The following is a 23,430-nucleotide window of genomic DNA, read 5'->3' on the forward strand; positions in this document are numbered from 1 at the left end:
GGGGAGATTCAAATCTTTTTCTTCAGAGCCTAGTCCAACACTCAGAACATTATACCACACTGATTCCAGAAAGGCAGGACACATAATGTCTAAAGTACAGAAACACACAGAGTTGAGTCAGGCTGCCTGCAAGATTGGCATTCTGGAGTTACAAAGACTTCCCTCTCTTAGTTTGGAGAAGAGGTTTTGATGTCCTTTCCTCAGTAGCTGATTTGACCTATAGGATTGTGTTGTAATTGTATTAACTGGTTGTAATTTCCATTGTGAATGCTAAGGTTTGCTTTGATCTCAAACAGTGGGTAAAAGTTAGAAATCTTAAATGTGTTAAGAGAAGGTCAGCAAATTTATAATATGTTCCTAACAGTTGGTCACAGAATATTGTAATGACATTGTTACATCAATATGAATCTGCCCTCTCAGAAATGTGGTAAGAATATATAATAATTATTTCATTATGTAAATTCAGTCATTTTAATTACATGAAGACTTTTTAATTTTAATTTCATTTTTGATCTTTTTAATTTACAGGTTAAATCATACATACACCCAACTTTTGAAAGAGAATGAAGTTCTCCAAGTGGACCATAAAAATTTGAAAACACTACTTAACAATTCTAAACTGGAACAAACACGATTGGAAGCTGAATTTTCAAAGCTTAAAGAACAGTATCAACAACTAGACATCACATACACAAAACTGAACAATCAATGTGAGGTAATTTATTTATGTTGCCCCACTAACATATTGTCCTAGTTCTGTGAAGTAATATCAAATGCAGGAAAAATCATTAGACTTCTATAATGATACGTATTTTTCTCTGAGTATACTGGAACTGTTAAAATTACCAGTTTCAGGAATGTGTCCTAGTAGTTCTAAACATGTCCATATATAAGGACCAAATTAAGTTTGCAGTTGTACTTATTACACAGTAGTCCTGAGATTTCAACTGTGCAATAATCCTGGGAGGCTTCAGCGGGAGTGTTCTGAAAAGTCTGATTCTGCCAGTGGAAGCATCCCTTGTGCAGAGTTCCAGTCACGGGATTATTCTGTGTTGTGAGGAAACATAATATTTTCCCTTCTCCTTTCAGACCCAAAATTCTCCTGAAGCCCTCTAGCACAATATGAATGATGGCATGGAAATATGTCAGAAAGTAGAATCAGTAAAAGAGACTTTCTGTTCTCTTAACCATCAGGAAGTATTTGCTGAAGGGGTGTGAATCATGTGGTAGCCTATGTTTTTTCCCTCTTTAACTGTGACCTCTAGGGAACTATTCTCCTTTAAAATAGTGCCATACCCCCATTCTTTATGCAAGCCTAATATCTGTTTTTTGGAAACATGGAAATGGCTACTACTTTGGGTTTATACCCTTTGAATTTTTTTATGTTTTTACTAATTTTGAAACTTTTTAGTCTTGAAATATTAGTTGAGTTAAATTGTAATTTTAGTGTTCATTTAATTTGGTGGTAATGTCTTGTTATTGCTTATGTTTAAGGTTTACTATGTTATCTTTTAATTTATGTTATGCCTTGTTTATTGGCTGGTTGTATTATATGGCATTGAATATTGCCATTATATGTTGTTAGTTGCATGGAGTCCCCATTAGGGAGATAGGAAGAAATACAAATAAAGATTATTATTATTATTATTATTATTATTATTATTATTGACACATGCAAAACCAGAAGCTTTTGTTTTTTAAAAAGATGGTCTTCAAATCACACCTGGTTTCCTGTTGAGGCTCTTCTACTGTTGCTTCATCTGAAGGAAAAAATAGCCTCCATAGCTTGCCCAGCCTTCCATAATAGTTCAAAACACCCTCCAGATATGAATACAGTAGTTTGAAACACCTGGTAGGACTGAAAGAGGCTTTCTGTCCAAGAAAATGAAATCCAGTTTACAGGTCTATATGCTTTGCAAATGTGTTTAAAATTTTTCTTAAGCACTGTAGTTTTTTTCCACCTATGGGCAGAATATCACAAGCTACTCAGATTTTGTTCTTACTACATAATTCTTGTAAAATACTGAGTTTATGTTTCTCTTGAAATCTCTTTTATAGAGAGAGAACCACAAATAGCTGAAAATACTGGGAATGGGCCAAGGTTAACTTAAAGGGAGTTGGTTTTCTACAAACACATTCCAGTTGTCCACAGCCCTAAATACGTTTTTTAACTTCCAAAAGAAAACAAAGACTATAACATATCCTGTAAAAATGGGTTGCTTTTTTTCTGGGCTGTATGGCCATGTTCCAGAAGCATGTAAAGATGCTTTTCTTTATTCAAAGGCAGCTACTGTCAGAGGTTAATACTGTGCATTAAGCTTCCAAGGACCTTTGGAGAGTTGATTCAGCTTTTGCTTTGTACCACCCTTGTAGAGGATTTCCTCCTGGAGTCATTTGTGGGCTTCATGGACCATTTTAGGTGCAGGAGAGGCCTTTAAAAAAAACAAAAAAGGAAAAAGCCAGAAAGTCAATTAATAGGTCATAAATGTCCCAGGGGAAGAAATGTGACAACTTTGCATATACGGGGCATATTGGGGCAAATCAGTTCTACCAAACCTTTTTTTTTTCCAGGTTGCTGAGAAGCCCTGGTCTTGAGGAGCTCTTTCCTCACTCCTGGCTTTATTGGCGTAAAAAGTTAACATCAATCTCCAACTCCCAAATACAAACTTGCACTGTTTGATTTGTTTGAAAGTATTTTTTTTTATTTTGAGGTTTATAAAGTTGGGCACACTTCCTGCAATAAAATGTTGTGCTTTTTGCTTTTTAACAGTTGCTTAGCCAGCTGAAGGGAAATCTGGAAGAAGAAAACAGGCATCTGCTGGATCAAATACAGACGTTAATGCTGCAAAACAGAACATTATTAGAGCAGAATATGGAAAGCAAAGATCTTTTTCATGTTGAACAAAGACAGTATATGTATGTATCAGAAAGGTGGACAAGTTGTATGTAGTCTAACTACAATTGACTGTTCAAATACAAATGTATTATAAATATATTAGCTGGAAACATTTCATTAATGATAGATTAAAACATTTTTATAGCTGGATTTTATTAATGGCTGTTTCATGTGAATGCTTTTCAAAGTATTCCTTGAATCACCAAAATTTAGGAGAAGAGATAGATTTCTCATGATAGATTATTATAGTATTTCTTATAGCTACAAATAGTTAAAAATCATCTGAGATGTGTTCATCACACCAGCATCAGAAAAGTGGAAGTCATGTTTTCTTTCATTGGGCCGTTCCTTGATTTTTTGCAGTCCTACTTTGCTAGCCAGATGAATTTTATTCACACTTTTCATTTTCTGTTGCTCTTTTTCTTGAACTGTATATAATATTCCTTTTATTTCATTGGTATACCTCTCTGATTGTTCTACTTAATTCTTTTCAATGAAAAAAAAAACCCTTTCCCCATTCCTCTGGCTGCAGCTACCCTATTTCTTCAGTTCTAAGATGCACATTTTCCCTGTATAAACTTATCTAAAAATGGGGTGCTTCTTAAAATTGAGGATGATTATTTCCCCATCGTGGTCCCTGTGAATTGCACATATGGTAGTTTCTGCACCTGAGCAGACAGCTTTGGATGAAAAGAATTTACAGGTGACCACTTGGGGAACTACAGTTACAGGTAAGCAACCCATATTTTTATGTAGATGGTACTGAAATTAGTGTGCATCTTAACAATCAATTGTGTCTTATAATTGAAGAAATGTGGTACATAGTTTTAATATTAGTGCTTACAATAACCTCATACACACCAGATATTTTAAAGAAGAAAAACACAGGATTGGAATTCAAATCCAAACACGATAGGATCCATGGTTGCTTACAGAAAAAAGGCAGAGAGGAACCAGAAAAAGAGGCAGCTTCATCTAATGCTTTTTATCAAACTTCTGTGTACAATTTAAAAAATCAAAATATAGCTGTTCACAGGCTTATGTATCACCAGGACTTCAAACTGACAACAGATGTGTTAGCAAGAGAGATTTTTCAGTTCAAATGAAATTGAATCAGACAGGCAAGCTAAGTAATTTCTGCAGCAGCAGATGAAATCTAAAGCTGCTTTAGAGAGAAATTAAACAAAAATGACTTATAAAAAAGGAAAATAAAACTAATGTCCTCTGGAGATGGTTGCCTACATGGGAATAAGCAGGAAAAGCAGTTGGAAGGAAATAGAAATGTGATGAAGGGCACCGATTAATTCATCTCAGTTGTGAAATACTATGTTTCACAAAGTAGTTAATGTGTGGTATTGATTTGAGTTTCACTGGTGTCAAAAGCACAATCATAGAAAAGATTACAACTCAAATGCTGGGGAAACATGTCTTTTTTATTAGAAATGTTATTCTAAAGCAAGGCATGAACATAAGTAAACATAAATAAAAATTACTGATTTGTTGCACCTAAACTCAAAGTCTTTAAAGATAATCTGATTAAAAAAATTCAAAAGAAAGACGTATTTATAGGAAAACACCTGCCTTTGAAATATGTCTTAATTCTGCTTTACAGTGACAAGCTAAATGAATTAAGAAGGCAAAAGGAGAAATTAGAAGAAAAGATTATGGATCAGTACAAATTTTATGAACCATCTCCGCCAAGAAGGTAATGTATAATCATATTTTGGGATATCATTTTCTACCTATTGTATCTGCCAAGGAAATTATTTTGAATGCTATGTTATCAAAATACTAATTCTGTGTGTAACATTTATCTTCATTTCTTCCAAAGAAGGGGTAACTGGATTACACTGAAAATGAGGAAACTTATAAAATCAAAGAAGGAAGTAAATCGAGAACGCCTCAAGTCTTTGACTATGACACCAACCCGCTCAGAGTCTAGTGAAGGATTCCTTCAGCTCCCACATCAGGACAGTCAAGACAGTTCCTCTGTGGGCTCAAATTCCCTTGAGGATGGACACACTATGGGAACTAAAAAAAGCAGCAGTGAGTAAATTGCCTAATTTTAATAAGAATAATGTTTAATATTTTAAATGGGATTAAAAAATTCAAAATATGGTTTAAAGGTAATGTGATCAAGTGTCGGTTTGTTCAGGAGTGTATTCGTTCAGTCGTAACCTCATGGAGTAGACCACGCTCGATCAGGAGTGTTCAGGAGTGTATCAAGCCGTACAGCAGAGAAATGGTCTTTCAGGGCTATATTGTTTTAATGCAGAAAAGAAAAATTGATCAGACAAGTAAAAAGGTTCACAAGTAAAATTGATACCTCCTTTACCCGTAACTTTTACTCTTTTTTTGTACTGTCTCTTCTCATCCATTCATAACATTTCTACTATTTAATTGTATTGGTTTCTCTATCACATGCTTCCTTATTAACATCTTTACACTGCTGCTGAATGTGCCCTCTTTTTCTGCATGAATAAGAGCCTTGTGAAGTCCCTGTTCATACACTGTGGCACTTACTCCAGCATTGCATGGAAGAGTCACTGTGCTGAATTTTCTGTTTACATAAAGTTAAGGGATTAGATGACAACCTAATTATTAATGGAAATTCTTCCTCTTTGCACACCATAAATATTCCATGAAATAAAGAGATCCAGCATTGCAGTATCCCTTCGCCTCCTTAAACCACATCTTTTCATTATATTGTTTTATCATTGCACTGGTATGTAGAGCTAAGCATATCTAATCATAGCCTTATCTCATTTTATTAGTATAATTGTAAAATGTAACATTTAACTGTAAAGCAAACTATGGAATACATAATGTGAAACCAAGACAATCCTAAACATACATATGAACCGGTGTCTTGAACTGGTACCTGGTTGTTGTGATGGTCTGGATGAGGGTGAGCAAATTAAAGATGAATCCAGACAAGACAGAGGTCCTCCCGGTCGGTCACAAGGCTGAACAGGGTATAGGGTTACAGCCTGTGCTGGATGGGGTTACACTCCCCTTGGGGGGGGGGGGCAGGTTCGCAGCTTGGGAGTTCTCCTGGACTCGTCACTGAGCCTGGAATCCCCGGTGTCATTGGTGGCCAGGGGAGCTTTTGCACAATTAGAACTTGTGTGCCATTTGCACCCGTACCTTGGGAAGTCAGACTTGGCCATAATGGTCTATGCTTCTCGTTATATCTAGAATAGACTACTGCAATGTGCTCTATGTGGGGTTGCCTTTGAAGACTGTTTGGAAGCTTCAAATAATCCAATGAGAGGCAGCCAGGTTAATAACTGGGCAAGCATACATGGAGCACACAACTCCCATGTTACGTCAGCTCCACTGGTTGCCAGTTTGCTACTGTGCACAATTCAAAGTGCTGGCTTTTGCCTATAAAGCCCTAAATGGTCCCGACCCAGTCTACCAGTCCAAACGCATCTCCCTCTATGAACCATTGCGGAGATTAAGATCTTCCGGGAAGGCCTTGCTCTCTGTCCTGCTACTGTCACAGGTGCAATTAGCAGGACACAAGAGAGGGCCCTTTGACAGTTCGATTTTATATAGTGTTAATTTGCTTTATTTATTTTATTTTGCTACTGTTTGTATTTTATTCTGATGTAATTTTTATTGTCTACATTCTGTATTTTATTTTGCTGTATTGTATCTCTGGCTTGGCCTCATGTTAGCAGCCCCGAGTCCCCTTTTGGGAGATGCTGGAGCGTTATAAATAAAGATTATTACTATTATTATTATTATTATTATTATTATTAAAATAAGTAAATAAAATTTAAGGGAAAAGACCCTTTCAACACAGTGGGATTTACTTCTGACTAAACATGAATAGAATTGCACTGTCTAAATTGAAGAAATTGATCCATCACTTGAGCAGCTTTCACTTCACTGATGGATTCTAAATGTATGTAGTTTATGTAATATATCGGATTTATAGAATAGTGCTACTGGATGAAATGAAAACTTGCGAGAAGTACTATGAACTGGACCTGAATGTGCCCATTTTTGATTGAAATATGATACCTATTTATTATTTTATTCATTAAACACATAATTAATAGGGTTGAAGAGATTCTATTACAAGTATAAATTAGTATCAAACACATTGAATTTTAATAAATTAATATTTTATGTATTAACAAATGTATACATGTACCTAATTTCTCTGTTCAATCTTTTTGAAAAAGAATGTAAAAATATTCTTACTTTGATTTATATGTCCATGCAAATACTAATAAGTTTCTTCTTTGCAATACTTCTGAATGTTCAACTGATTTTTTACAGTTTTGTTACACTTCAGTAATTGTTGAAGGCTGATAATCTGTTCAGTATTAATTGATTCCACCTAGAAATTTAATCATTTTCTGTGCACAGCAAAGGAGACATCTATGCACTTGTGAAATCCTGTGTAAGGCAGGGACTGTATCTGGAAAACCAAATATTTCATATACTCCTGGCTCTTCCCCACTTCTTTCCCTTGCTTTATGCCAGGTTGTCAATGTCTCACGCCTTCTGATCCTGGGTAAATTTTTCCTTTGGCACCCCCCCCCCCCCCCCAGCCACTTTTGGACTAGTCCGGTTATTTTCCCATACTGTATTTCTTCTTCTAAAGGAATTTTTTTTTTCAGTTCTCCTCATTTCTCTATCATTGTTTTTTTTTCTTCATTTTTTTCGCCCTCTCTTCTCCATTGGATAGTCATGACCCCAGTGAGAAATCTTCCAAGGCATCTTTCAAGAATCTTCATGAGATGCATGTGTGCCATCTTTACTATAGCTCCTAGGAACTGTTTGAAACTGTATAAAGTCACTTTTCCCACCACATTGTGCACTCTACGTTGGAATTAGCTACTCATATTTGTGCATCTTGTGTTTGATCCTCCTCATAAATTGATGGAGTTTGAGCATGCTGGCATACCCTTGATCATTAGCCCTTGAAAGTGAGCAACTTATCCTAACAGGTCTATATGTCAGTTAAATGCTAAATTTCTAAGTGGGTGCTCAGGGGACTACACTCTGCACATACATTGAGGGTTTGACCTCAGAATTAGAAGATGTCTTACTTCTCTTAGTCAAAATTATTTAGTGCCAATCTGAAACTGATAAGTTTGCAAGCTAAATTGTGTCAGAACAATTGTGCCGGGCCAAGAACTCTGTCAATGTTCTATATCAGAAGATTTTGCCTTCAGAACGTGATTCTGAAACCTCTTTGGACACAGAGGTATCAGCTGTTTTCTGAGTGTGTGTGCAAGGTGCATAATTTACTTGGAAGAGTTAAGCTGAATGTTTTCTGACCAAAAAGCTATGATTCAGAAGACAGCAGCTGATCCTTTAGGTACCTTGGCCAATGGGGGTAAAAAAAGTGATTTGAATTGGAAATTAGATTTATAGTAAGCAAAAGAAGCATTTTTGATGAGCCAGAAAAATTGGAACATGAAGGTGGGCTTTCATCAGCTCAACACAGGCCCAGTTAGTCAGCCTGATGGAGAGCCTCTGATGTGGTTCTAATGTTTTTATCCAATATTTCTGGTGTGTAGTGAACTTACCTATGTACTTCAGATCTATGATGGAATTATTCTCCCAGCACCAGAGAGAATATTGAATATGCACTAGTGAAGGTATCCTAAAGGCAAATGGGTTTAGTCGATTGTATATCTATGAGATATTGGCTAAACTGTTAACTTTTTAAATCAAAGACTGTGAAGTGGAGTGGATGCCAGAATAGATCAAGCAGAAAGTGCAGCCAGCATATTTTTTTCAGCTCGCATGTATCTAAAGCTTCTATCTGTTAGTAATTTCCTTCCACCTCCTATTCTAATAACATTCATTTGGGTTGGCCATGAGAAGGATTGGAAAAAGGGCCAGAGGTCTGTGTAATGAATGGAGCTTTCTGTCATAGACTTCATGCTTACTTTGATACTAATACAATTTAACCCATGAATGGATGTCTCCTTCTCAACATCTAGGAGTGAACATTCATGGTAAGTTACCAGCGTGCTGCTTACTCTGTGCACTCTGTGACAAGAAATAAATATTTTAGATCTAAATCTTACTGTTACGTTCCTGGTAGAATAGATTCATTCAAACACTGGTGGCTTGGTACAGCTACACTTATCCAAAGTCTATAATTCAGTAGACCAAGGATCTACTATACTTGAGATCAAGACTTTAGAATTTCTTGATCATAAAAGCTTAGAGTTCTACTTAATTTAGGTCTAACACTACCTCAGTAGTTATTTGCTGTAAGATCTACTCTGCAGTTGCTTTCCTCCAGCTACAGAGATTTTCTCTTTGTATACTCAAAAGATGCATTGTTTGTGCTTACTGGGCTAGAGTAACCAGGACTTTCCCCCCCTACAAATACTGGCAACTCAGCTGTGATTGATACCTCATCATTGGGACAACCATTGGGAGAACAAGACTGTAGGGAGAGAAAACCTGTTACATTTGTATTTTCAAGTTGGAAAAAGTAGCAATATTATTTCTCAAAACATTCCTTTTTTCCATTTCAATTAAACATTTTCAAAGATTTTAGGGCAATGAAAGGTTATTTGTGACTCAATCACTTGAAATCATTTTTCCTTTTAAAATAATTTTTACAGTTTATGACAGATTTAACATGTATCATTTAAAATACATTTGAATGTCTCTCTTTGTTCTGCATGTCCACAAATCTGAAATACATGTGTTGTCCTTATATCAGGTTTTATAATAGATGATCATGTATGCAAATAGATTTATGATTGCTTTTTAACCTGTGTTTTTGTGTCATCTATGAACAAATAAGTATTTCTATTTGAAGTGTGGTTTTAGATTACCATTTACCAAATCTGTTCACTTTAGGGGATACATTTCTCATATTTTTACATCTTGTCCTTTTACATCAGGGATGGGAAACTTCTGAGTGTTTGGGGACCATTTTTGCCCTTCCATGGAGATTGATGGTTCACCCAGCTAGTCCCTGCCCTGAAAAAAATGTCCTCCAATGGCAGATCAAATATCCAGAATCTGCTGAGAGAGCACTATTTATCAATGAAATGTAATACCCCCTCTTCAGTGCCTCTTTTTGACCAAAAAGTTAAGTGTTCATGGTACGAGGCAAAACAACTTAATTTTTTGCTCTGTATGTGTGCATAGCCAAATTAGAAGATTTAAGATGCAATTACAGATTTATAAGGGGAACATGGACTTCCTAATCTATATTTCCAATTAGATTTCTGGTGGGATGGAGGAGCAGTTATAGCTATTAGGAGAGCAGAAGTTACTGGCAGTGCCCTCTTCATATCACTTTTTCATTTTTTGTACTCCCAAAAATACAACTGGGTGTAAGCCTGGATAGGGAATGCAGGGACCAGAATTAACAAGCAGTACAAAATTTAAAAGCGAAACATTATTATTATCTGACAAGATTTCCAGAATACATATTTGTGGGAACTTTGTGTTTTTGCTCTTTGTTGCTAGAAAGATTGTCACAAAAAGGGGCATATGAGAAATCATCTATTCTAGCATGTTGTAAAGCAATGATTTGGGACTCTCAACCCCAGCCCATTTTCTGTCTTTATAGCTCACATCAGTTGTCCCTCCAAACTGAGCAACCAATGTGAATGCTATTTTGGGTTTTTAAAAACTGTATCTGTGAAATAGCATTTAAATGGAGAATCTCACTCCTTGGAAGCCCTGAAAATGCAATTCTACATTTTTAATTCTTTTTACATATTTTTGTGGTTGGAGCCCAGGAGAGCTCAGAGGTCACCCAGATTTTCAAGTGTTACAGCTGGTTGTAGGCTACAAAGTTTCTAGCAAAATTAACATTTTAAAATCTCGGTATAATATGAAGCTTAAAATCTCATTTAAGATACTGCATGCTTGATTTAAAGATTCCTATGCTGTCACTGTTTCTTTTTTGTCTTTATTATTCACCATTCTTCTATTTGATACCATCCTTTTCCCATAGCATGTATGGTATCTCATTTAATCAAGAGTTGTTTTTTTCAGTAATAATCTTGGGTGATTATTACAGTTTTCTGCACTCCAGTTCTTTGATTTCTTGGCCAGCTAACATATAGTCAATTGCTGTATTTAAAAAACAGGGAAAGCTTTCCTTGTACTGTTGTTTGCAACAGAATAAAATGAAATATTTTCAAGTTAATAAGATTTAAAACAGTAAATTAATGTTGGAAAAGATAGCAGCTACTTGTTCTCAAGACTTGTGCCAATGCTTATCTAAAGGATGTTTTATTCTGAAGATATTTTATGACCTCATAAAACTTGTTGAGGATTTCTGATTCCCTCCTCACAAGTCAGTGCTGCATTTTGAGGTATGTTTTTTTTTTTTTGCTTAGGGTGTGTTTTTGAGCACTTCACAATTCTGAATTGTGAAAGTTGCTTATGGCCCTCATATGTAATTTCCAGAGCTCTTGAGTTGTATTAAAAGTTTCATGGTGGAAACTTCATGTTCCATTGTCATTCAGCAGCATGAGGTTACTAGCCTTTGGTAAGCAGCACCTAGTGGAAGTTCAAGCATTCATTTCTGTCCTTCGTTTCAACATTTAACTTCCATCTGTTCTTCTCCCTTTTTTCTTTCATCTTCCCGTTTCCGTTTTTCCTTATGCTATGAAATAAAAGTGGTTGCACTGAAAAGACTGCCCTTTTTGAGGAACAGACCGAAGGAAAAAGACAAAATGAAGGCCTTCTACCGTCGCTCCATGTGTAAGACTTTATGACAGTTCAGCTTCTTTTTAAATGGCTACTCTGGCTTCTAGTACTAATTGCACTAACCTTCTCTGGACTGCGCTGTTTCTCTTCTTTGGCAAAGTGCAAGTCCTGCTATAATACAAGGAGCTGAAGCAATGTTTCTAATCACCTAGACACTTACTGCAAGTAACCATTTGGGTATATAAAAATAATAACTGTGTATTCATCTGTATACACATATTTACACAGGCACGCTATGAATGCACATTAAACATTTCAGTTGTAGAAGTTACATGCACTTCAGTACAGGTCCATAGTATGTGTGTACATATAATAGAATACCCTCAAGATGTTCACACATTTTGATTTCTATTCTTAGTCATCATTTTTATAAGAACAAATACATATCTGAAGAGTTGTTTGATTACAACCCAGTGCAAAGATCAGTTGTAACCTGATACATCTTACAAATATTTTATCATTTCAAGTTGCAGAAGGGAGGGGGACAAATATTTTTGTCATTTATTTTTCAGTGAACTGTTTTTTTAGGAAGTCGGGGGAGGCAATATGTAAAGATGCTTTTCACAGGATGCATTTATTTCAGATCCTTTTTTTTTTTTTGCGTGTCATGCTAAATAGTCTATTCCTGCAGAAGACTGCATTGAGGAACCAACCCTTTATCATTGCCAACACTGACTTTGTATTAGCACTTCTCATCTTATCCTTTTCATTCCATTTTGTCATTGCAAACATATCAGAGCTTCTAACATCTATTTATCCATTGTATAGCACTGCAGCGCAAGCATGGTGGTTGTAGCTAATAAAAACCAATTGCAGTCATCTCTACAAGAAGGCTTTGGCTTTTTAATACTTTTCATTCATTCAGCCAGTTGCATGTTGTAGCACATATGGACTTGTGGACTTTGATGCTTAAATTATTGTGAAGCATTTTACAGTGCAAAATAATTTCAAAAACATTGAACCACGCTGATTCATTTGCTTTCATTTGCATCCCAGCCATGAATGACCTGATGCAGTCCATGGTCCTAGCAGGAGGACAATGGACAGGTAGTTCTGAGCATCTGGAGGGCCCTGATGATTTACGTACGGGTAAAAGGAGAAAAGAATTGGGATCTATGGCCTTCTCTACTACATCCATCAACTTTGCAACTGTCAACTCTGCTGCAGGCTTGAGATCCAAGCAGTTGCTTAATAATAAAGGTATAGGTAGAACCTTTTCACGGCGTGGTGTGGTTGTGTTGGTAACAGTAGTCTTGTCAGAATCTGTTTGTGTTTTGTGTTACACATTCTTTTCCAGTATATAACTGGAATGTTTAACTGGAAATTCTTTGAGTAATAGGATGGGAGAAAAAAATCTATATCTCTAAACACTCTGGGGGGGCCTTAAACAACAGTCAATCTGATATAAAACACCAAATTGGAATGTATTGATGATCAATTCCTCTTCGTTTGGTTTCTGCAATAATTGTGTCTGTTTCCTATTTAGATGCTACATCTTTTGAAGATGTCAGTCCACAAGGAATTAGTGATGATTCTAGTACAGGATCAAGAGTTCATGGTAAGGCTTATGCTTTAAAGAAGTGCAGAACTGCAGATCTTTATGGGGATGCTAGTAAAATTTGTCTAAATATAGAAGTTGTCTCAAGTGTTTTAAAGGTGCATGTTCCTGCTTTCCATCTTTCTTTCCCCTTTCTCCTTTCATTTGAATTTCTTGCATCTCATTTTCTCTGTGTATCTCATCTAGGAATATTGAATTACTCCAACTCCCAACATCAAATTTTTCAGTAAAATTAACTATTGAGGATTAAATGGACCTTAACAGGATTCAAATTATTTCCCATGTAGAAAACTTGAATACTTTAAACTTCAGTTTTGAAAACCTTTTCGTTCAGTAATTCACAATTAATTCTACCTAAAGTAGATTCATTAAAAGATAGCATTCTAGGTCTGATGAAACTAACAGATCACTAGATTTGGTCTGGTGGTTCTTAAAATTCATCCTTAGAATTTGATGTACTTCGTCCTGAATCAGATTTTAGTGGAGTTATAAAGAAACATACTTAAAGCTGCACTAGCAGTTATAATTAAATGCAGTTTCTACAAATGCTCTTTGAACAATTTGAATCAAAGCAGTTTAATGTTTTCAAACTTACTATAGTGCTCCTGTACTTGTATTGGTTAGGAGTACAGAACATTTACTGTGGAGTCGCTCTTACTCCTCTTGTCAGTGGCAGTTCAGCAGTGTGCAAAATTCCCTATCATATCTGTTTTTAAGTGCCTTAGTCATAACAATTTCCTACATGTTGATATTCAGTTCATTTTTTTAAAAAAAAATCTTGGTTTTTCTTACCAATAAACCAGTTTCAGTTCTACACACACATTCTCTTTTTCCATTGTTTCCTCTCATAGCTTAATAGTTCCTATACTGGCTCTTTCTAAAGTATCATTATGGGCTGGCTAGAAATGCATGTTCAGCTTGTACAGTACCAGTAGTGCATGATTTCCTGCCTCACAGCATTCTGTTTACAGAATGTACCAGGCACAATGCCATCTGCTATGGTATGTGCTTCATGCTATCTACTGATTTTTTTTCATTCAGCTTCGAGACCAGCCAGCCTTGATAGTGGCAGAACATCCACTAGCAATAGCAATAATAATGCCTCTCTCCATGAAGTCAAAGGTATGCTTCTAGGCAAACTGACACATGCTTCATTTTTTCATAATTTTGGGATGGGAGAGGGAGGCAGGTCATAACATGTTTGTCCCACAATGATCATGTTATACGTTTTATTTATTTTTCAATGGAACTTCTGAAAATGGTGGGCTTTCATGTTTGAAATCAGTTAGGAAAAGAAAATGAAGACTTCTTATAGCAGCTATTCAGCAACATTTGCAGTCATTCATGGGGGTTAAGGACACAGAGGCCCATGAAAGTGAAAAATCACAAATACAAAGATTGCTATTTATTTTACATGAGAGAACATCTCTAGGAATTTCTGAATCATGACACTGTGGTCAACTTCTTCTGGAAGCTGATCATAAGGAGCTTTGAGATACCTAGAGAGAATATTTTAGTCACCCATGAGGCTCACCACATCCACGTCTTTAACTCTCAGTCAACTCCAAATTCAATAGAGTATTTAGGAAAAAAATACTTTCGGATAATTCTAAATGTCTAAATTAAGAATGGAAATCATAGCTGTTGCACTGCAACTCCTCTCATGAGGAATTATGAAAGCTGCAAACCAACAATGTTAAATAGCTGCGTAATTTCCATCCCTGCTTCTAGTAATAAGAAATAATAATAATAAGAAATAGACGTCATAGCAGACAAATAAAAAAATAGCATAGCAGCCTTTTGGAAGACCAAATACATTCTTGGCATCAGATACAGAGACCATTGTTATTTGCACAGTATCACCAATTGCAGTGTTAACAGTGAAAAGTTTTATTATTAGGCACATTGCTCCTTAGTGCTCTCCTACATGGTATTTGAGTATTAATAGCATCTCTCACATTATCACATGTACAGTTCTAGGTTTTTACTCACTGTAGTACTCACTATTATTCAGGAAAATTGTTAGCCATTAATAATTATTGTTTTATTTCAGCTGCTCTAGAGAATAAATATCTATTTCTTTTGTATCAGTCTCAGTTGTTCTTAGGAGAATATGCTTCTCCCATTTTCCTGCCAACTGTGGATGAAAACATTATTTGGGCCCTAAAATGAACATTAGGTTCATCATTGCCTACCAGCGTATATACTTGGCGTCACCCAGGTGTCAGAGGTACCACTGCCCCCTTGCTTTTCGCCCTTCTCCAGCCCTGAGAAGGCCAACTCACAATATCTCCATGGCAACACTCTGGCAACTCTCTTTAGACAGGCTCTTTATGGCTCTTTCCTTCCTTCCTCCATTTCCCTAATACACCGTCTCCCACTCTCTTCTCTTTTTTTCCTTTTCTTTCTTCCCTTGCTTTCCATCACACACCTTCCCCACTCTTCTTTCTTTTCGCTTCTTTTTTCCTCTTTTTCTTTCTTTCTTCCTTCCTTCCTTCTGCGCTTCATCCCTTCTTTTTTCCCTTACGTTCTCTTCCCTTCTTTCTCTTTCTTTCCATTCCTCTCTTTTGACATTTTCTCTTTTCCTCTCCCTCCCTTCTCCCTCCCTTACTTTCCCCTTTCTTTCTATTTCCCCCTTCCTCCCTCCTCCCTCCCCCTCATACACATATCACCTAGCAGCAGCCAAGCTACTTCACTTCCTTTCTTTCCCAGTGAGGGGAAGGTGTGTCTCCATCACCATCGCCTCCTTCTTGGGCAGCTGTATCCACAATAAACAGATATTCTCCAGGTCTATTTCCAGCAGCCATCATCATTGTTAGAACGTTTTACTTATGGCTTTTTTCTGTACATGCTCCTCTCATTTCATTCCACTTGCTGGTGCTACTGATTCACTCTTCATTCATTTGGGAACCAGTCCTGATTTCTTGCTACAAGGGCAGACCAGCTGAAATAATTATTTTTTATAATGTAGAATTGTATATATGTTTATTTTCTTTGAAATTCATCAGTTTTACCGTGGATGAAAAAGACAAAAGCATATTCAACATTGTTGGACTCTGGGGCATCTCAGACCATTGGATCCCAGTCATTTGTACCAGCTTTCATACCCTCTCATCGGCCATGGATGTTTGAGTATCTCACTGCAGCAGACTCTTGGATGTGTTAAAGCTTCCAACTACATAGGAATCTTCTCATTAAACTATGTACAAATTATAGTGCATTAAAAGATGCTCTTTGTCCCAAAGCAGGTGCAGTTAATAATAACCAAAGCAGGCCACAGAGCCACAGCAGTGGAGAATTTAGCCTGCTTCATGATCATGAAGCATGGTCCAGCAGCAGCAGCAGTCCAATCCAGTATTTGAAAAACCAGACCAGGTCGAGCCCCATGCTGCATCATAAAATGTCAGAAATGTTGGATAGACAAGGAACACGAAGAATTAAGACTGACTCCCCTGGAAGTGAAGTAGTTACTTTACAGCAGTTTTTGGAAGAAAGTAACACAGTTACTTCAACTGAGGTATGCAAAAATATGAAATGTTATCAGAAAAAAACATAAATCTGAACAAGTGTAATATGTCTTCTATGTTGCAAGATACACTGGTTTTATGTCTTGTAGAAGAAACTGTTGCTATTTCTTTAAATGTCGAGACTAGCATATTGAACAAACTAAGAAAAATTGAAGAGAAAATACTTGTTATAACATTTTGAGTGATTATTCACAAATGAGCAAGATTTGAAGGGAAACTAGTCAGAAAATTTCCTGTAATTTTTATGTAGACACATATTTTTTGTTAACTTAAAACTAATTTTATGAGTTCAAATGCTGATAACAGTTCTGCCATTGTTTTTATTCAAAATAAGAACTGGTGGATTTTCCTAAAACACAAATGTATTTCTGCAAAACCACTGCCAGGGTACAGTTACTTTACAGAAACCACCATAGCCAGAATAACCAGAATAAGACATAATTACATTTTGGGAATTCCCTGCATTGCTTGTGAACAACCTTGGTGAGTGGGTTCAGCATATACGTCACATGGAGATCATACAGGGTTATTAAAAAAGAATGCCCTGATTCGAAAAACTCATGGTAAATGTTTTAGCAGATGTTAATGTGTAAAATCCTTTGTTGAGAGGTGATTAGCTGGCCCTGATTGTTTCTTGTCTGGAATTCTCCTGCTTTTGAGTGCTGTTCTTTCTTTACTGACCTGATTTTAGAGTTTCTCTGTGTAGTCTGACATAGTAGTTATTAGAGTGGTCCAGCATTTCTGTGTTCTTAAATAATATGCAGTGCCCATGTTGGTTCATCAAGTTCTCCGCTATGGCTGACTTCTCTGGGTGAATTAGTCTGCAGTGCCTTTCATATTCCTTGATTCAGGGCCAGCTAATCACCTCTGAACAAAGGATTCCCCCAGGCAGGAAGCAACCAAGCCTTGAAGCTGCAAGGCTATTCAATGCTAATCAAGGTGATCAATTGCAACATTCACACTTGCCTCAAACAGACAAGAGTCCCACCCTGGACATTCCACAACATATAAATCCCACTTGCCTTGCTTCCCACAAACCTCACAACCTCTGAGGATGTCTGCCCTAGATGTGGGCAAAACGTCAAGAGATAATGCTTCTGGAATATTGCCATACAGCCCAGAAAACTCACAGCAACCCAGTTATTCCGGCCATGAAAGCCTTCGACAACACATGGAATGACACTCTTTCTCTCCACACAGTTGAATTGCATTGAAATAATGTGCACTCTTCTCAAAACTATATCTTGTTGCTTTTCATTCTCCTCATTTCCTCGTCTTGAAATTTCCGATGAGTAATTTAGAACTGTGTTTTTCATCATGGCTGAACTTAATTGGAACTTTTCCAGAAGCTTCTGTTTCTGTGTTAAGGAAATCAGTGGGTGTGGATGCAGGCTCATAGCATATCCTGTTAGATCTTTAAACTAATAATTTGGCCATTACAGTTACGTCTGCAGTTTTATAACTGCCCCCCTCTAACCATGCCCTGGCTGTTCAAATATAGGATAGTGTCTGCCCAATATTTGAGTTAAAATAAATGTTTAGTCATTTTTTAACTGCGCAAGCAACTTCCACCTTTTTACAACAAGAGTATCTCTGGTCAATAATGATGTGGCTTCTGTGTTTATTTTTAAACTAGGGAGCATAATTCCGACTTGCCTGCTTTCATATAAAATAGCCTTATAAAACGAGATAGATAATCTCTGCAAGTTAGTACTAATTTATTGCTTTGTGACTTTTACAGATGTTTGAAGCAAAAATTCACCAATTTTCCTCATCTTATTGAAATGCTATGGTTCCTCTGAATTAAGATTTGCAGGAATTTATTTTCTAGTGCTTAAATCAGCCACTTGAAAATGGGGACGTGTGCTCGCATTTTGGACTTTTTCCAGAGACTCCCAACTGAGAATTCCAAATCCGGAAGCTTACACAATGATTTCAAGCATAGGCTTTCTTGTACATGATGTTCAGATTGCCAAGGAAGTTCTTATAACTTAGAGAGCTTTGGGAGAGAACTTGGAAATGAAATGGTAATCGTTGATTGAACTTTGTGGTTTAGGAGGGGAAGCAGTATTTGCATTAGTTTTAAAATCAGTCAAATTTCCACTGAAATGTTAAGGTAGGAATACTTTTTAAAAATTCTGCCTATAGGGTAATGTTTTTGAATGGGGAAACAGATTCTTTGGTTCTTTAATCAACGTGTAAAACTGAGCAGTTCAAAATACAGTGTGTACATTAAATTGCTATATTTGGGAGTCACATAAATATTGGCAATCCTGTAAGCTGAAGCTAACATAATTGTTTTGCTTGTTTATACTCTAGAAATTACCCTATTTCTCTTGCATTTTGAAAAATAAAACTAGAAACAGAATTAACTCTTTTGGGTATGTTTTACAGATCAAGTCTTCAAGCCAAGACAATCTCTTAGATGAAGTAATGAAAATTTTTTCTGAAAATGCTGAATTAGCAGGAAGACAGAAACCAAGGAAACAGTCATCAGGGAGCAGTGGTATTGCCAGATCGCAAAGTGTGAAAAACACAATCGACTCCTCTGGTGGAAAATTAGTTAAACAGGAGTACTTTGGCAAGCTCACTTCATGTAGAATGGAAGATCCTAGCTTCTCAAACTCTTCAAAAACGCTTACGGCAGGCAATAAAGGAAGGGCCAAGTCAGTGAAAGAAAATGTACAGTCACAACGACAATCAAAAGATTGTAATCCTTATGCTACGTTACCTCGTGCAAGCAGTGTGATTTCAACAGCAGAAGGAACTACTCGGAGAACAAGCATCCATGATTTTTTATCTAAGGACACTAGGCAGCCAGTATCTATTGACCCAGCTCCATCCACAGCTGACAGAAGTGTTGCATCAGTTTCTAGTGAGTACAGTCCTCAACAGCAATATTCTTTTTTAAAATGTATGTCGTATGCCACAGTTACTGTGTCAGAAAGTGACTTAAGTAGTTTAGCTACATTCAATCATTCTGCATATAAATCAAAAAAGCCTGGAAATTCAGAAACAGGGGAGATAAACTATATCGCTAAAACGCTTTCTTACAGAAATGTGTCCACCAATGAGGTTGGCACATCAAAAAGTGGTATGAAGAATGCAGTCCATTCGGCCAGACCATTTTTGACACTGAACACCGAATTAGTCAGCAGTGTTAGTGCATTGCCCGAAAGACCTATATCACAAAGAACTGATAAGACATTTGGGAGACTAACTTCTGAGAATCAAAAATCTGATGTCAGAAACACAGAGATGACTCACAGTAGTGGCGAATTGACACTTGTCCATGCAAACACTAGTGACAGTCAGTCCCCAGTCCCAGTTTCTGAAGATACTCAAACTGTGTGGTATGAATATGGTTGTGTATGATAAATAGATAATGTTAAGTAATCTTTCTGATTTCTTATGGATGTTTGTTAGTGTCAGCTGGGTTAAACTATGCTTAAATTGTTTACTAGTTAAAACAGTAGCTTGATTGTACATGTTCTTCATGTACTTTTTTCTTATCATGTGGATGAATGTAAAATTGTAACCACGCCAAAGCTTGCATGAAACTTTAACTGCACTGTATATTTTCTGCATGCCTTTTGAAAGCCTTAATACAAGCTAACTGTCTGTATTTCTTATTTTTTATTTGTTATAAATATTTTATTTTATATACATTGCTGGATGCATGCTAACCAGTTGCATGGTGCTGTGCCAGAAACAGCACAAAAAAACAGGTAATTTTCAGCAACAATAACTTCTTAGTTTCTCTTCTTTTCAGATATCCTGGTATCATGCAAATTGTATGCTTTGGACCCCAGTCCAGCTAAAGCTAATTGTGTGACCAAGTTAGAATAAATGGAACAATTTGACCAGGATTACTTTATAGGCGTTATGTTATATGGATGTTAACTCAAATGTAATCCCCACTGGTTGTTTGGGGCTTTCTTTCAAGTAATTGTGCTTAGAATTGCCTTTTAGACATGACAACCTTCAGCTGGACTGAGACCTTTGGTAAAAATGTCCTTTCTTTCCCTTTGGCTACTGAAAAATGCAGAAAGACTCTGCATCTTTAGGTTTTCACTTATGACACATCTAAATTCTACTTTTAAAAGTCATAGTCAAAGCAATTAATTGACTATACTTTGCTGCCTAATATGAGCTACTGTTCATGGTGATAAAACATGGTTCAGACACCTATATGATTCTTTTTGTTTAAAGGTATATAACTAAATGTCTTAGCTCCATTAGAAAGTCCAACCATTTCTTCCCCCATCCTTCCTTTTCCATCCCGCGTTTGTTGTACCAATGTGGTCATGTATTGTCTGGATTATAAAACATCTGATTTTTTATTATATAGCATTACCTGCATTTTGACAATGTTTTAAAATAAAAAGTAAAACAGATTGGTGGTATTCTTCTTTCTGTTCAGGGATCTGATAGATGATTGGGAAGCAAAACAATTTTAAAACTAGTCCCAAAATGCAAAGAGCTACTTTAATCACACTTAGAGATGTAGATTAACTATTTTCTATAGAAAAATACCATATGTTTGAAAGATTTCTAGGTGCTAGGGGTAGGACTGGTTTCTCCAGGTAGGGCTGAGAACAATTCCTGTCTGAAAACAGAGAACTGTTGCGTGTCAATACAGACATTACTGAGCTAGAAGTATCATTGGTTTGACTTGATGTGCTGTAACTGCCAGGGTTGCTTTTCTGTTCAAAAATATATTATGGACGTGCAGAATTATTTAGCCATAAGCATTATAAAATAGTACATCTGAAGTAAATGTCATAGTTGCTGAAAATTCTTTTAAGATGTGATCAGAGCTTGAAATTTCATTTCAACACTTAATGTGTGTGAAATTCCAATTTCACAAAAAGTTCAGTGTATACATATATATAAATACTTGGATAAAATATGGCTAGGGGCTAGTAGCCCGTGCCCACTTCTACATGGCTAATGGCTGTCCCTTTTTTTTCTTTGAACAATAAATCCCTATGTACACCATGCAATCTCTTTTTTGGATGCCCTTCAGCTTTAACAGATGTATGCCAAGGAGTCAGGAGCAAAAGTCTCCAACCCTTGCATGTACAAAATGTTTGCTATATCATCTGTTTTAGAGAAAGTATTCACAGTAATGAAAAACATTAAAAATGTAAAGCTTCTTGGAAAATGTGAAATATCTGTTCTAATTTTGGGTGGATCCTTGTGAAGTACATAAAAACATACTTTAGAGGGGATTGTTTCCAGGAAGAGTATTATCAGAATAGTACAGGAAGAATTCACTTAAACCAGGAGGGAACCAATTAAACTTAACCCAACAGGAGCCAATTGTCTTAATCACATTCTTTAGCTAGATTGTTGATAGGACTGTGCACAAAATGGTTTACCAGAGGAAAGGTCCACAAATATAAAACTGCATATCTTGTCACATTTCCTGCTTTTGAAAACAAATGGTTACACCACTGTCAAAGCTGCTCCACATTTTCTGATAGTGTTATGCTGCTGCTTTGTGGACTCTGTGAAATTCCCAATTTCAGACCAGCTAAATTTGGTATTTTCTAAATTTGCACAGTAAACTTTTGACAGAAAGCCTAGCCTTTAACAGTACATGGTCAAGGGCAACAGATTCCTAGCTGGATGGACACAGTTTAAATCATTAGAACATATTTTTTATTAAGGCCACATTAATTTCATATAATATAGACTTTAAACATGGCTATGATTGTGCACCACCTCATAGTTCTTAAGAACAGCACAGCGATATAAGCATATCCTTGATAATATGGAGATTTTTTTAAAATCCCCATTAAATAATAAAGTTGACACATAAATGACATTTTCCCATACGGGTGTTCATTACTTTTTAGCTTTCTGTATAAAATGTAACTACACAGTCAATGGTACCTGCTGCCCATGATTTTATTAGTGATCAGCAATATACCTCTCTTTTATTCTCATATTTGCATCATCTTGTTATTTTTTAAAAATTCATTCTGAGGACTCAGCATCAATTATTAGATATGACCCTTTTCTTCCAGTAGAGCTAAAAACAGGATATTTAAAGTAGCCCATTCAAGTTAGAAATGACAAGTCTTTTTCCAAAAACAGAATTTAGGATTAGAGGGAAGTAACAATATAAAGCATACTTATTGCTGGTTGCTGCTATAACAAAACACAAATCTGGAAACCACTGACTACATATGCTAACTTGCACATATCTTTTCCATCAAAGTAATTTCATTTTTTCAGGAGACAGTAGGAATCTATTGCAGCATCTATTGCAGAATAACCAATAATTAATCCACACTAGTAAAAAGCAGATATGTCATTAGCAACTCCCATTTTCTTTTGACTAATTTATTTAAATGTCTTCATATTGGCTTCTATGTGCGATATATAATCTTCATTTCTTGCATCCTATGCAGACAGTTCTGCTAGACAGTTTGGCCTTTGAAAGGATGATTTAAGAATAAATTTTACAACCAACATAGAAACATGTCTGGGTTGCCGCTAGCCAAGCCATATGTTGAACTAGCCATTTGATTGTTCACCACACATTCTTGTCATCAATCAAACTTTTCAGGTCGCAGATATGTCAAACTACAAGTCCCATGATCCTAAAAAGAAGAGCCAGCCTCTGCTGGTTGAGAATGATCAGGGTTGTTGTCCAACATATTTGGAGGACACCACATTGGAGAAGACATATTGCTACACTTTTTTTAGAGATTGTA

At 36.3% G+C, this 23,430-nt stretch overlaps 1 protein-coding gene across 12 annotated transcripts in view; it reads left to right on the top strand.

The window, feature by feature from the left end:
• Positions 1–23,430, top strand: part of CCDC88A (coiled-coil domain containing 88A) — a 116,041-nt gene that overhangs the window by 85,975 nt on the left and 6,636 nt on the right. For 2 of the 12 annotated variants that reach the window (XM_060754588.2, XM_060754589.2), the window contains exons 22-32: positions 529–715; positions 2,771–2,916; positions 4,509–4,601; positions 4,731–4,942; positions 11,528–11,611; positions 12,614–12,817; positions 13,104–13,175; positions 14,217–14,297; positions 16,421–16,692; positions 19,097–19,577; positions 20,393–20,430. In XM_060754588.2, the coding sequence (XP_060610571.2) occupies positions 529–715; positions 2,771–2,916; positions 4,509–4,601; positions 4,731–4,942; positions 11,528–11,611; positions 12,614–12,817; positions 13,104–13,175; positions 14,217–14,297; positions 16,421–16,692; positions 19,097–19,577; positions 20,393–20,430 (1,870 nt within the window). Of the gene's footprint in view, positions 1–528; positions 716–2,770; positions 2,917–4,508; positions 4,602–4,727; positions 4,943–11,527; positions 11,612–12,613; positions 12,818–13,103; positions 13,176–14,216; positions 14,298–16,420; positions 16,693–19,096; positions 20,366–20,392; positions 20,431–23,430 lie in introns of those variants that run through there. The other 10 variants (XM_060754590.2, XM_060754591.2, XM_060754595.2 and 7 more) reach the window with 8 other exon arrangements.

This window comes from Anolis sagrei, chromosome 1 (genome assembly GCF_037176765.1).
Source record: "Anolis sagrei isolate rAnoSag1 chromosome 1, rAnoSag1.mat, whole genome shotgun sequence".
Lineage (NCBI taxonomy): Eukaryota > Metazoa > Chordata > Lepidosauria > Squamata > Dactyloidae > Anolis > Anolis sagrei.